Source organism: Salvelinus namaycush, chromosome 8, assembly GCF_016432855.1.
Source record: "Salvelinus namaycush isolate Seneca chromosome 8, SaNama_1.0, whole genome shotgun sequence".
Taxonomy (NCBI): domain Eukaryota; kingdom Metazoa; phylum Chordata; class Actinopteri; order Salmoniformes; family Salmonidae; genus Salvelinus; species Salvelinus namaycush.
In genome coordinates this window covers 40,638,059-40,654,147 of record NC_052314.1, presented here as the reverse complement: position 1 = coordinate 40,654,147, position 16,089 = coordinate 40,638,059, and the positions used below count along the sequence as shown (strand labels likewise).

The following is a 16,089-nucleotide window of genomic DNA, read 5'->3' as shown; positions in this document are numbered from 1 at the left end:
CATCTCGACCAATAGAAGACATGCAAATTAATAAACTGACCCCAGAACAGCCTGCCTGATTTCAGATTTCTCACTTCCTCACAGGAAAATTGCTCCAACTTGAGTTCTGTTTTACTCACAGATATAATTCAAACGGTTTTAGAAACTAGAGATTGTTTTCTATCCAATAGTAATAATAATATGCATATTGTACGAGCAAGAATTGAGTACGAGGCAGTTTAATTTGGGAACGACATTTTTACAAAGTGAAAACAGCACCCCCTATTGAGAAAAGGTTTTAAGCTAGCCAGATAGACAGTGATAGCCGCAGGCAAAAATCAGGCAGAGAGGGAGGAGAGAATCCACTTTCTGTTTCATCTGCTGCTGGCTTGATAATGTTCACTCCCCCCCAAAAAACACATGTCATTGATTCAATTACATTGTTACTCTATGAAGATTGTAATTGTGTCAATATGTTGTGAATATTGTAGAAAATTCCTCCCAGCCGTTTTCCAAACTAAAACGGGAAGTAGAACTTGGTGCGCACCAGTTTACCATGTACAGTAGGCTACAGATGGCTCACCGTGTGAGTCATCAAAATTACGACCTTGCGTTCGGGCCTTTCCGGCAATCTTTGTGGTTTTTATGCGGGGAGCATGAATTGTACAATTGTAATCTAACAAGTCATTTTTTAAGTTGTAATTAGTTTATATACCTCACCAACTATATAAATATCTGATAGGGTCCATTATCTACCTGGACTTTAACAACCTTACCTCCCAGACGGGTCAAATTAGTTGTGGTATTGAGCTTTTTGCCACCCGCGGAAACAACTTTGAAGACGACGACCACAAAATGTGAAATCCTCAAAAGTTACGAGAAACCTGCACCGCTATGTCAACAGAGCTCAGTTCTTATTATCGGATGTTGCGAAATCCGACTTAAAAAAAAAATATAATGCTAATAATATGTTAGAGAATGACCTCGTTGAATGATTCAATTATAATCATATTTGTCTTGGTAAAATGTATGTTATTAACATAAGGAAGTGAAATGTAATCAGCAAAGCCTGTTTTCACGCACTCTGGGTAGACACCTTTCAATGAGTCTGTTACCGGCTGTTTAGCCAACTAAAAAATGTACATACAATTATGTATTTGCATACGACCCAATTAGGAGCTGAGAATACACACTGAGCTCTGCACAGTCAGGGCCTAGTGGCTCTGCTGTTCCTGTGACATTAGAGTGTGTGTCTGTGTGGATTGAACCGGAACCACTGCATGTGGAGACAACCGTTCCATGACATGGAAAAGTGCCAACACAGCATGGATCCACCCAGCAAGTCACACATACAGAGAACACTCATACACGTTCAGTAAATAGTGTTCACTGGTTGTTTAGTCAGAGTCAACGTGTTACATACTGTAGCTCCTTGTCGCTGGGGATTGTGTGCATGTCTGTGTGTGTGCACGTGCGCTAGGGGTGTGAACGTTTTAACGTTAAAACATTTAAACGAAATTGGGATCCTTAATGTTAAGAAAAATCCCTAATAGATAAACAATGTTTTTTTTTTTTTTTTTTCCTCCACCGAATTAAAATCAAAGTGCAGCTTGCTCGCCTGCTCTTAATCTTCGCTAATGATGTGAGTGTGTTCAGTCTTCGGCCTGTTGCACGTAGAATATCCTAGCCTATTCATTGATGATAGGCCCTGCTTTACTGAAGTTGCAAAATACAACATTCCATTGCGAAATACAGTTTTTGATTGTGGATAGATAGACCTAGTGCAGGGTTCTGACTCCGTCTGCCTGGTGGCCGACCCGCTTATACTATGTCCCTCCTCTCTCTCGCAGTCCCTCGCTAGCTCGCTATGAAAGATGTGAGCGTTTGTGTTCTCTGGAAGTACGACAACTAATCTGTCTCATCTGTTCCAAAAATATTGAATCTTAGGAGTCGATTCCTAGCAGAATATGTTTTCTTTCTACTGAATGTCATGGTAAGTCACGGTATTTAACAAACTTTAAAGTTATTTTTTTTTAGGAGAGAGTGGTCTGCGTGCAGGCAGCTCAAGATTATTTGATTGACAGGTCTGCCCACCTAGTGATGGACGTTAATCCCGGTTCAGATGGGGCATTCCTATACAGACAAGTAAAATGCCCATTCAGTGGTGCTTCGAAACTATCTCCAGAGAAGGTTTTGTGTCGACGTTTGAGAAGCTGTAGTGTACCCTTACAGACAAACAAACATGCCGTAGCCCCGAGGCGCTTTCAAGAGTATATGTCTGCGGTAGATATAACTTTATTGCCCGGCCCTAGCGGTCATGCGTAATAGGACCTTTATTCTGCATTGTGAATTGATGTGGAATTTTATGTTTTTTCTCTGAATGTTATGATGTTTAAACGTTTAGCAAAATTGTCCATTTGTCACATCCCTAGCATGTGCATGCATGCGTGCCTGTGTGTTTATCTCCGTTCAAGTGTCTCCAGCCCTGATGCAGCAGCCTAATGTAATCTGACAGGTTTAGGTGAATGCTCTGACAGCTTGCCATGCCGGTCACCACACACACACACACACACACACACACACACACACACACACACACACACACACACACACACACACACACACACACACACACACACACACACACACACACACACACACGCACACACACACACTCGCATGTACGCACGCACGCACACACACCCCTCTTCCAAAGAGATAGATATAGAGAATGAGAGAAAATTGTAGGAGAGAGAGAGAAAGGAGATGGAGAGAGTAACAGACAGGCAGACAGGAAATCACAGCACTGTCTCAACAGGGGCTGTGGCCGTGTGTTCTTATTGGTGGATTAAGTTGAACCTGGTGACATTTAATGAAATGCAATCACAACCAGCTCATTTCCTCAACAGGAAATAATAAAACTGTATAGGCTGTCAAGCACATACGCTCACACGCATGCACACACACACACACACACACACACACACACACACACACACACACACACACACACACACACACACACACACACACACACACACACACACACACACACACACACACTTTGGGTTGAAGGACATGCTGGAGGAGAGAAGCTATGACCTTGACCTCTGGCTTCTATTGGCTTTTCTGTCATCGCTCCCTTTAGTGCACACACATATGCACTCAGTGGCCAGTTTATTAGGTACACCACCACGTTCACGAAAATGGTTTGGTCCTACAGAAAGTGAGTCACGTCGCCGGCCGTGGCTTGCTATACTGAGCACAAATATAAACTCAACATGCACAAACAATTTCAACGATTTTACTGAGTTACAGTTCATAGAAGGAACTCAGTCAATTTGAATAAATTCATCAGGCCCTAATCTATGGATTTCACATGACTAGTTGTGCAGTGGTGCAGCCATGGGTGGGCCTGGGAGGGCATTGATCCATCCACTTGGGAGCCAAGCCAACCCACTGGGGAGCCAGGCCCAGCCAATCATAATGAGTTTTTCCCCACAAAAGGGCTTTATTACAGACAGAAATACTGTCCAGATGGCTGGTCTCAGATGATCCTGCAGGTGAAGAAGCCGGATGTGGAGGTCCTGAGCTTGCGTGGTCTGTGGTTGTGAGGCCGGTTGGACGTACAGTACTGCCAAATTCTCTAAAACGATGTTGGAGATGGCTTATGGTAGAGAAATGAACATAAAATTCTGTGGCAACAGCTCTAGTGGACATTCTTGCAGTCAGCATGCCAATTGCACGCTCCCTCTAAACTTGAGACATCTGTGGTATTGTGAGGTGTGACAAAAATGCACATTTTTAGAGTGGCCTTTTATTGTCCCCAGCACAAGGTGCACCTGTGTAATGATCATGATATGTCACACCTGTCAGGTGGATGGATTATATTGGCAAAGGAGAAATGCTCACTAACGGGGATGAGACACATTTCTGCACAAAATTGGAGAGAAATAAGCTTTTTGTGCGTATGGAACATTTCTGGGATCTTTTATTTCAGCTCATGAAACATGGGACCAACACTTTATATGTTGCGTTTATATTTTTGTTCAGTATACAGTATCTTCAGAAAGTATTCACACGTCGTGACTTTTTCCACATCTTGTTGTCTTACAAACTGGGATTCAAATTGATTTAATTGTCGTTTCTAGGTCAACGATCTACACAAAATACTAATGTCAAAGTGGAAGGGGGAAATATATACTTTTGGGGTAAGTCTCTAAGAGCTTTGCACACCTGGTTTGTCCAATATTTTCACATAATTCTCCAAGCTCTGTCATATTGTTTGTGGATCATTGCTTAAACAGCCACTTTAATGTCTTGCCATATATTTTCAACTCCAGTGTATGTTTGGCCTTGTGTTTTAGGTTATTGGCATGATGAAAGGTGAATTTGTCTCCCAGTGTCTGTTAGAAAGCAGACTGAACCCAGTTTTCCTCTAGGATTTTGCCTGTGCTTGGCTCTATTCTGTTAATTCTTTTATCATAAAAAACATCCTAATCCTTGCCAATGACAAGCATATCCATAGCATGATGTAGCCACCACCATGCTTGAAAATATGAAGAGTGATACTCAGTGTAGGTGTTGTATTGGATTTGCCCCGAACATGACTCTCTCAATATGGAAGTGGTCAGATGACGCGGATGCTAAGCTACATAACTGTTTTGCTAGCACAGACTGGAATATGAACATCCAATCGCATTGAGGAGTATACCAACTGAGTCACCGGATTCATCAATAAGTGCATCGACAACATCGTCCCCACAGTGAACTTACGTTCATATCCCAACCAGAAGCCGTGGATTACAGGCAACATCCGCACCGAACTAAAGGCTAAAGCTGCTGCTTTCAAGGAGCGGGATAGTAATCCGAACGCTGATGAGATCCCACTATGGCTTCAGACGAACCATTAAAAAGGCAAAGCGTCAATACAGGACTAAGATTGAATCCTACTACACCGGCTATGACTCTCGTCGGATGTGTCAGGGCTTGCAAACTATTACAGACTACAAAGGGAAACCCAGCTGCGAGCTGCCCAGTGACGCGAGCCTACCAGATGAGCTAAATGCCTTATATGCTTTTTTCGAGGCAAGCAACACTGAAGCATGCATGAGAGAACCAGCTGTTCCGGACAACTGTGTGATCATGCTCTCCGTAGCCAATGTGAGCAAGACCTTTAAACAGGTCAACATTCACAAGGCCGCGGGGCCAGACGGATTACAAAGACGTGTACTCAGAGCATGCGCGGACCAACTGGCAAGTGTCTTCACTGACATTTTCAACCTCTCCCTGCCCAAGTCTGTAATACCTACATGTTTCAAGCAGATCACCATAGTCCCTGTGCCCAAGAAAGCGAAGGTAACCTGCCTAAATGACTACCACCCCGTAGCACTCACGTCAGTAGCCAATAAGTGCTTTGAAAGATTGGTCATGGCTCATATCAACACCAGCATACCACCACAACAGATCCACAGATGACGCAACCTCAATCGCTCTCCACACTGCCCTTTCCCACCTGGACAAAAGGAACACCAATGTGAGCATGCTGTTCACCCTAGTGCCCACAAAGCTCATCACTAAACTAAGGACCCTGGGACTAAACACCTCCCTCTGCAACTGGATCCTGGACTTCCTGACTGTCCGCCCTCGGGTGGTGAGGGTAGGCAACATCACATCTGCCACGCTGATCCTCCCTCCTGTACTCCCTGTTCACCCACGATTGCGTGGCCAAGCACGAATCCAGCACCATCGTTAAGTTTGCTGACGACACAACAGTGGTAGGCCTGATCACAGACAACGACGAGACAGCCAATACGGAGGAGTTCAGAGACCTGGCAGTGTGGTGCCAGGAGAACAACCTCTCCCTCTACGTGAGCAAGACAAAGAAAATGATCGTGGACTACAGGAAAAGGAGGGCCGAACACGTCCCCATTCACATTGACGGGGCTGTAGTGGAGCAGGTTGAGAGTTTCAAGTTCCTTGGTGTCCACGTCACCAGCAAACTATTATGGTCCAAACACACCAAGAAAGTTGTGAAAAGGGCACGACAACGCCTTTTCCCCTCAGGAGACTGAAAAGATTTGGCATGGGTCGCCAGATCCTCAAAAAGTTATACAGCTGCACCATTGAGAGCATCCTGACCGGTTGCATCACCGACTGGTATGTTAACTGCTCGGCATCCGACCGTAAGGCGCTACAGAGGGTAGTGCGTACAGTCCAGTACATCACTTGGGCCAAGCTTCCTGCCATCCAGGACCTATATACTGGGCGGTGTCAGAGGAAGGCCCAAAAAACTGTCAAAGAATCCACTCACCCAAGTCATAGATTGTTCTCTCTGCTACCGCAAGGCAAACGATAACAGAGTGCCAAGTCTAGGTTCAAAAGGCTCCTTAACAGCTTCTTCCTCCAAGCCATAAGACTACTGAACAATTAATCAAATATCCACCTGGACTATTTGCATTGACTCTTATTTTTTTATTTAATTTAACTTTTAACTTCATAGGAACTTGACTTTTACTGATGCTCTTTAAATATTTTTTATATTTTCTTATATATTTTTTTACTTCAGTTTATTTTAGTAAATACTTTCTTAACACTTATTTTTCTTAACTGCATTGTTGGTTAAGGGCTTAAAAGTAAGCATTTTGCAGTAAAGTCTACAGTTGTTGTATTCGGCTTATGTGACAAACAATAAAGCACATTTTTACTCCTGAACATTATTTAGGCTTGCCATAATAAAGGGTTTGAATACTTATTGACTCAAGACATTTCAGCTTTTCCTTTTGTATACATTTTTTTTTGTGGGGGGGAGCGCGAGAGAGCTCCTCTTCCTACTGCTGGATTTGTGGCTTCTGGGTACTGGCATGTCATGGGCAGCATTCATAAACAACACAGTTATCTCTGTCTCTCTCTCTTTATCGCTGCCCTTCAGCCGACTGTCTCTGCCCAGAAAGATGCTGTTGTGTTACTGTGGCAACAGACCTAGTACCACTCTGTCTGTGCCCCATCTGGCGTCCTCTCTGCCAACCCAGCCGTGTGCCACTGCAATCTGGGAAAACGTTAACAGCTAACTAACTACAACACCATTAAGATAATGATCAACAAGTGTGCATCTGTTCCCCAAATTGAGTTATACCTCACTTATACAAGTAACTTTACATTTGAGAGATATTTGTAAGACACTGCAATTAGCCAAATGCAGCCAGAGACCATATTTTAATAGCTTAAGGCTTGAAAAGTGTGATGGCTTATAGTGTTACTTTGTGCTGCTGCTGTGAAATAATTTGGCTCCAGACAGCTATAAAGACATAGTTGTGCTCCTGCTGTTGGTGAGGCTAGCAGAGTTGTAAAGGAACAGAGCGTTCTGATACCGTATAACTCTGTGTGGAGGAGAGGGGTTCTGACTTAGTTAGCACACTCCTCTACTGCAGAGTGGGATTTTAAACTGCTTGCTGTCTGATTTCCCCATGGTAACCCATATCTAAGAGAGCCACTCACTCCCAATGAGAGTTGCAGCCCTGTCAATCATCCAAAAAACAGTTTCTGTTAACTTATGTCTGTCTACACACCGACCTACTGAATTGCGTTTCTCTTCTGTACTCCCTCAGTTAGTTCCTATTGCTGATAGTCAGCCAGTCATTTAGTCAATAATTTAGTATGTCAGTCATTCAGTCAGTCAGTCAGTCATTTTGTATGTCAGTCATTTAGTATGTCAATCATTTATTCAGTCAGTAATTTATTTAGTCAGTCATTTCGTCAGTCAGTCAGTGTTAATTCCATCTAATTCAACCCCAGCTCTAGTAGCGTATAGAGTTAAGAGTTTAGTCATGTCTCTGCTTTAGGCCTTTCTTACCTAATTACTTAATACTAATGAAATGGAGGACTTTTTTATAACTCTGGAAAATGACTTGGATGAAATAGACTCTCTCTCTCCCCCTCTCGCTCCCTCATACCCACATTATTTATCTCCCCCTCGCTTGACATCTCCTCGCTTACCTTCCTCGCCCTCTCGCTGTATCTCTCCTCCCTCTCGCTCGACTGAATTTATTTCAAAGGGTTTTATTAGCATGGGAAACATGATGTTTACATTGCTAAAGCAAATCTCTCTTTCTCTCTCTATCCCTCTCTCTCATTCGGTGGTGACCGTGAATTTCCCCAGAGATTCTGCTGGGAAAAAATGGGGTCCACGCTGAAAAAGTTTGAATACCACTGAGATGGAGGGATGTGTGTTAGTGATGCGCCGGTTGACTCATAACCCGCAGTCCCTGTGGTTATATCCGCGCAACGGACAGGTTCAGGGTCATTAAATATTGTGTGGCTGAAGGGTGGGTGTGTGGCGGGTGGGTTGAATAAAGAGAAACAATACCTTAAAAAAATCTACGGATGTATAATCGTTGTGCAATTTATATAGGCTACATTGAGGTTTTTCATTCATTATTTAGGCTATCTGGTATAAGTGCATAAAAGCCTAAGCTTCAAGGCTTAACTGTACGCACGCCAAATATTGCTTTCGGGAACTGGCAGAAAAAGTTCAATCTACGGAGGAAAAAAGGACATTGTCTAAGTTTAAGAGAAAAGTAAGAGAGTAAGTAAGGGAAAAGCTGCGAAAGAAGAGTTGAAAATAAAGAGACGGGAGGGCCAGAAAAGTAATATTTGGAAAGTATTTGGTCAAGTGGTAAAAGAGGATGATATGTTATGTTATGTGTGATGATTGTGAGGCGCTATACACATTTGACAGACACAAGACGGGCCTATGGCATGTCAAGGGAACTGTAGCCTACTGTTTAGATGGGTTAAATCAAAACTGAAATCTGGACACTGACTGTAGGTCTATAACCTCGCACATTGCCTTAATAATAACTCCTGTAGAATTAAACATTTCTTGTAGTAAAAGTATACACCAAAAGTAGGCACAATTTGGACTTGGGAGTGGAGATGCCGTGTAATTCTTTCTGCATCTTGAGAGAATGCAATGTTCAGTTAGATACCATCTGTAGAGGTGCTGTCTTCATCATTAAAGTGTTGTGACGTGACTATCATTAATGTGATGACTGCTATTTATCGAATAATTACTCTATTAAATTAATCATGTAACAATTAACAACCGCTTATTCGGATTAGAAATGCAACATATATTTGCGCGTAGATGTCTTTTCTCGGTCGTCTCTCTGTTACCACTCGATCTGTCTATGGGGAGTGGTTCGATGTAAGTCTCTGGATGTCCACCAGAAGTCACAATGTCCTTCTTAGTTGTAGGCTTTTTTTTGTTCTGGAGTGTTCTTAGAATGGATACATCAGGGAGTGTATCACAAGGTGGTGAGAGGGAATTGTTCTTCCCTCCCGTCTTGGTCAATTGTCCTAGACCACTTCACAATACCCAGCTGCAGACTGAGAATGTTTGGCCTATTCTTCACCTTCTTCTAGTCTTGTAGTTTTAACCATTTCAACGCGTGGACCACGTCCTCACATTCTCTGGTCTCACCATTTTCAGCCGTGTAGCCACAGCTCCACGCTGTCTGGTCTGTATTTCAATTCTCAGCGAGTCCTTTTAAGCACTCTGGCCTGAGTAGCGTGGCTACTGTCACGGATTCCCCCAGTACTGCTGCTCATTCCGTGCACCAGTTCCGGAGGTCTACGTCACTGGCCTCTAAGCCTTCATGAACTGTCTCGTTACGCACACCTGATTCCAATTCCCCTGATTAGTAATTGTCTATATGTGCCCTCTGTTCACCATTGTCTTGTCGGTTATTGTTCCCATGTCCGTTGGTCTTGTGAGTACCTGTGCTTTGTTATTTTGGCTTTCGTGCTGCGTGTGTTGTGCACTTGTTATTACGGGTCTCGTCCCGTGTATTGTTGTGCATTTGTTATTACGGCTCTCGCACCATGTAGTGTATTGTGGGTCCCGTGTATTTTACCTCACTCTTTTGTTTGGGTTACATCCCTGTGTTTTTGTATACGTGTTTGTTTTGGGCTTCGTCCCCGTGCCTTTTCATGGCATGTTGTATATTTTGGGTGGAGTATTAAACCCCCTCTATTACGAATTCCTGCGCCTGTCTCCAATAATTTATACAACGTGACAGCTACTGACTAGCTGTCACGTTCTGACCTTAGTTCCTTTGTTATGTCTTTATTTTAGTTTGGTCAGGGCGTGAGTTGGGGTGGGCATTCTATGTTTTGTTCTATTGTTCTATTTCTATGTGTTTGGCCTAGTATGGTTCTCAATCAGAGGCAGGTGTCAGTCGTTGTCTCTGATTGGGAGCCATATTTAGGTAGCCTGGTTTTCATTGTGTTTTGTGGGTGATTATTTTCTGTTTGCTGTTTCACCGTACAGGACTGTTCGTTTTGTCGTTTTATTGTTTTTGTTCAGTGTTCAGTTTCTTATTAAAACATTACGGACACTTACCACGCTGCGCATTGGTCCTCCTCTTCTTCCACCCACGACGAGCGTTACACTAGCACAAGTTTTGCAAGAAACATTTTTTAGAAGTCTAAAATCACATTGTTATCTTTTCACAAATAGTTTCATATTTAATCATATGTTTTACAACATTTAGATGTAAATCTGATATATACATTGTGAAAGCTCTTAAAGTTACAATGTTTCTGTTACAACGTCTTTTTGATCATTTTAATGACATCACAAAATAGACATTAATTTCCCATATTTCATCTGTCATCATTCTCAACATTCTTTATGTTAGAAATATTGTTTCAATGTCCATTGTTTGATGTTGAAGTTTTGGCGGCACGGTCTCTCTGTGTAACACAGCAGACATTCCATTCTCCCAAACTGATGAGCCAAAGGGAGAGTTTCTGCAAGGTATTTACGACCGGTCATTAAGTCATAAAACCGTCCCAACTCCATCCCTCTCATGACAAAAGCATCATAAAAGCTGATCGTATTTCTACCACATAAAATATGCATCGAAGCCGAACTGCAACACGTTGGGTCGTTTTTACAGCTTTCTTTTTCTTTACCACCGGTCAAACTGATGTCATTTGGACATTTTGCATAGATAATCTTTCCCTTTTTTGTTGTTGAGTTATTGTATTTTCTCCCCAGTCTCTAAACGTCTTCGCTCCGCGAAAGATGACAGAGAACTAGATTGAAGCATTCATTCTATCGATCTATTACATTATTCTGTTGAGCAAGGATCTATTTAGTCTTCTAGGGCCACATATAATGACAAGAGTGTGTTTAGTTTATTAATTCGACCATTTAAAAAAAGTTTATATGTGTCTGTATGAGTGTGCATGACTGTGTTTGTTTATGTGGGTGGTAAAATGGGTCACTCTCACTGCGATAGCTAGCTGTCCGTCTGCATACATCTCTTCTTTCATGAGTGGCAACCCAATTAACATGACTCCAGGGGTGTAGAACGAGGATAGGGTTTCTCCCGTCAGGGAAACACATAGAGTTGAGGAGGTTTTTTAGTGTTGAAAATCCCATAGGGCTCTCTAACAACTCTCATCACACACCATGGGCTCTTAAGTGCAAATGGAATAATACGCCTCTGAATCGCATTTAACCTTGACACACACACACACACACACACACACACACACACTGTGTCTTTGTTTCCCTGAAGTAAACTACAGTATCTCTCCTCACCATAATGTAAGGCCATTCTTTGCCTGTGTGTATCACCCTGTGTGAATGCGACTTCATTTGAATAATGGTTCCCGCTCTCAGTGAGGTGTGTATCTATCCATCTAGCCCCCTGCCTGCCTGTATGCACTGTATCTATGCGGCGAAACACAGTGCAGAGTGATTGAACTCATGCCTCTAAGCCTCCTAATAGCCCCTCTGAGGCCCCAAGCCCATTTAAAAACAGCTTTCACTGACAGGCCCCAGCCTTAACACACTGCTCAGGGTTACGCACTCCAAGTTCCAGGACACGCACACACACCACATACTATATACACACACAAAGACACACTCACTCATACACACACACGCAAGAGGAGCCAAGTGTTTCCTACTGCGGCAGATAGACAGGGAATTAATTAATAATTAATAAATGTTTAAAGGCCCAGAGCAGTCAATGTAGTTTTCCTGTGTTTTGTATGATATTGTACAACAGCTAATGAAATTAACACTGTTAAAGTGTGCAAAGAAAAGTTGCTAGTTGCTTGTTGAAAATGCAATCTACACAGGACCTTCGAAGGGAGTTTAGGCTTGCCCGATGACATCACCAGGCGGTGAATTGGTTAATAAACCAATAACAAAGGGAGCTCCAAATCTCTCTGCCAATAACAGCTAGTTTTAAGTTGTCCTCTCCCCACTCAGACCACTCCCAGACAGTCCGAGCAAAATTCTTGCTTGAGAAAGTAAATTTTTTTTTGCTAAAAAGCTATTTTTGCCAAATGTTATGGAAAACTGTTACAGTAAGGTTTTTATCTTTTATTTAACTAGGCAAGTCAGTTAAGAACAAATTATTATTTACAATGCCGGCCTACACCGGCCAAACCCGGACGATGCTGGGTCAATTGTGCGCTGCCCTATGGGACTCCCAATCACGGCCGGATGTGATGCAGCCTGGATTTGAACCAGGTACTGCAGTGACGCCTCTGGCACTGAGATGCAGTGCCTTAGACCAAGGTACTTAATTGTAACCCAGAATGATTTGATATTGATATAAAAACAGCTGTATTGGGCCTTTAAAGGATCTGTTCTGGCTTCACATTCTCAGAAAATACATAATTGATGCGGGAGGGAGGGAGGTGTGGTCCACCCCCCAGCACCCCGTCTGCTATGCTTCACCACCCAGTGAGGGGTGAGAGCAGTGCCCTACATGTTTCACCCCCCCACCCTCCATCTCCCCTGTCCCACTCCTCAGATCGATTGGGATGATGTATGTGAAGCAGATTTGGCTTTTCCATGTTGAGCAATTTGTTATGTCACACCCCGGATTTTCTCCATGTTGAGCTGTTGGGTACCCACAATGTAGGCTAATTAGCAGACAGACATTTAGGGTTCTATATATACCCGGACTCCAGATCGATTAATCAACCCTGCTCTCTTTTACGCTTTCTTTCTTACTCCCCCTCTATCTCTCCATCCCCACTCTCTACGGTCTGTACTGCTGTGTGATTTAGTCTATATTGAGACAGTAATAAGATGTTCATTTCTGTCTGTAGAGTAGCTTGTTGGTGTCCATCTTCTTTCTCTAATGGTCTGTAAATGCTTTATTCCTCTCATTCATCTCGTCTCCGATTGTGCTGCTTGTTGCTGAGAAGAACCAGACGATTAGCAGCCCATTGATCAAACACCCCTTGTCTATGTCTCATCCGGATCCTCCTCGCCTCTCCCCTTGTCCTCTCCTTACGTCTGTACCTGGCTAAATTAGAACACTCCATCACAAGCTTTGTGATCTCTGAAATACCCTTTCCTGTCAGAAAGGAGGAAGACAGAGGGATGAGGAAGAGAGGAGGCGTGATGGGGGGAATGTATTTGCTGTTTAGCGTATGCTGAAGGAGGAGTTGGAGGGTATACTGTATGTAGGCCCTGTGTAGTGCACACACACAGGGATGACAGAACAATAGTTTTCAGTACCCTTTCACATGCCAATAAAGGTTGAGGGTTTTCATCTAACCTGTGTGATTGTGGTGTTGGGTTATTTTTGCTGTCACCAATGTGGTTATTTGGAGAAAGGAATATTATCTAGGCTAACCCCAACCCGAGCCCCCCCGTTCTACCACCTCTGGTCTCTTGGCCCTCCCACCCCTACGGGAGGGCAGCTCCTGCTCAGCACAGCCCAAGTTCTTTTCAGTCCTTGCACCCCAATGGTGCAAGGTATTTTCTGAAAACTGCATTGTTGGTTAAGGGCTTGTAAGTAAGCATTTCACTGTAAGGTCTACACCTGTTGTATTCGGCACATGTGACAAATACATTTGATTTGATTTTACCAGCTTCCCCCTGAAGCTAGGCTAGCAGAGTCCCTGACCATCTTCTGAAAGCACCTGAAACTCTACATCTTCAAAGAGTATCTTAAATAATCCCCCTCACCTAAAAAAAGAATATATATATACAAAAAAACACTGTCCTGAACCAACACTTGCACTTGACACCCCCCCCCCCCCTTCCAGCTTTGACTTTGCTGATAGCCACTTTATTGAGGAAAAGTGTACTTACTATGCCTGTGATATGTGATTGTCCCACCTAGCAATCTTAAGAGCATCTACTAAATGACTCAAATGTAAATGCTAATCTATTGCGTACTTTCACTACCTCTTACTACATACACTTCACTGACATGCCTATGCAGGGGGATCTTGTGTCCTTTCTCTCCTCTGGGAATAAGTTACTGAATAACGAAGTCTAGAATCTGGCTTTTGTTTCTTTTTGTGCCGTGTTTAATTCTTCTTCTCTCCTTTCTGCTTCTCTCTCTCCCTCTCTTTCTCCATCTCTCCCAGGGAGCAGCCCTCTGGACAGCCCCAGAAACTTCTCCCCCAACACGGCAGCACACTTCTCCTTCGTTCCAGCTCGCAGGTGAGCCGGGGGGGTCAAGTGGCAGGGTTTCCTTTTCGGGAAAATGTGGCGCCGGGCAACGTGACCGGGATGATTACAATTTTCCAACCATTTGACAAATTTACCGGACCCATATGCATTGGGTGCGTAACCCGTTAGGTTGTCCACCCACGGTGCTCAAAATTGACAGAAGTCACATTTTAGATTACGGTAATTAATCTAAACAAAACATGCAAGTCGTGTAATGAGGCAGGCAATAAAACGTAATTTTCAAACTTTTGCCAAAATGCAATTCGCAGGAAAAAAATCTTTCTTAACAGAGCACCTGATGCGACCGGTTCCATATGTGACAGATATGAAAAATCTCAGAAACGTAGAGAGAAAAGGGGGATCTAAAGATGCAACAACTAGGATAGGTTACTAATATGACTATGATTGTGCCTCTGGCTTCTGGACAACAAAAGAAAGTTGATGTGAAAACCAATAGAACAGGAGAGAAATGCTGGTTTCAATGACATGAGGAGGTCTTTATAAAATAATTGACTCCACTTTTTTATGGTCGGATTTTGCCTAAGCTACTTTGAAGCAAGGTAAGACATGCCTCATAATATGAAGTAAAAGGTTCAGGTCTCAAACAATTAAGTATATGTTTTCAAAATGCATACTGCCTCCAGCTCACATTGCAAAATGGTGGGGGAAGCGCTGCCTACTGTTGCCTATGCACTTGGATGGGAGGCGGGTTCAATTACCTTCAATTACCAGAGAGATTTTTTTTTTTGTTATTTTAATCGTGGCCATCAAAACCATATTAACACGCACTTGCGTTTAGAATTGTTGCGCAATGTCTGGGCTTATAAAAGCACATAGTTCTAGCACTGTCTGCGGGTGATATTCCACTGAAAATAGGCTCTGTATGCTGTGCGCATGTGATAAGTAAGACACGTGATGACTAACGAAAATGCGCACATTAATTCCAATACATTATGCAAATTAACCTATAGACCGATAAGCATGACAGTCAAATGTATTTTCATCAATTAACAAAGAGCATTATTTTGAAATGGATAGTTTTTTTTTTTTGCAGGTCAATTTGGCCAGCAACAATTTTATTTATCGGATTATCGGCCAAAAGCCGACAATTACCAGCTAACGGAAACCCTGGTCAGGGTTTAGCTCACTGGGATCAAATGACTTAATATGTCTGATGGTGATTTGTCTTCATAGTTATGCTAGGTAGGAGGGATTATTACCTCATTCTATTATTTGAGCCATACTGCTCATTGACAGTCACCTGCACCCCCACAGCAGAGCCAGTTTCCCCAAGCCCAGCTCCAGTTCAATAGTTCACAGCAGAAACTGTGAAGAGTGGAGCCCAAATGGATGCCATTTATCCTCCAGAGTTTAGCCTTAAAATCCAATCCCTCCCATGGCTAATACTCACAGCACCTCTGTGCTCCTCTTTAAATGATAATTGAAAGTCTGGCTAATCAAGCCCATATCATCTGAATGTTTGAAGCCTGGTTGAATATCCTCTTATCTGTCACAGGCTTTGACTAGGAAGTGTAATTACAGAACTCGAGATTGAGAGCCTGTGTGGAGTTAAGCACAACTCAAGATTAAAAGGATAAATTTGTTTCATA

At 42.9% G+C, this 16,089-nt stretch overlaps 1 protein-coding gene across 1 annotated transcript in view; it reads left to right on the top strand.

Annotated features, from left to right (window-relative positions):
- Positions 1–16,089, top strand: part of LOC120052125 (microtubule-associated serine/threonine-protein kinase 2-like) — a 233,160-nt gene that overhangs the window by 165,576 nt on the left and 51,495 nt on the right. Inside the window, exon 6 of the mRNA XM_038998970.1 lies at positions 14,395–14,470. Within this exon, the coding sequence (XP_038854898.1) occupies positions 14,395–14,470 (76 nt within the window). The remainder of the gene's footprint in view (positions 1–14,394; positions 14,471–16,089) is intronic.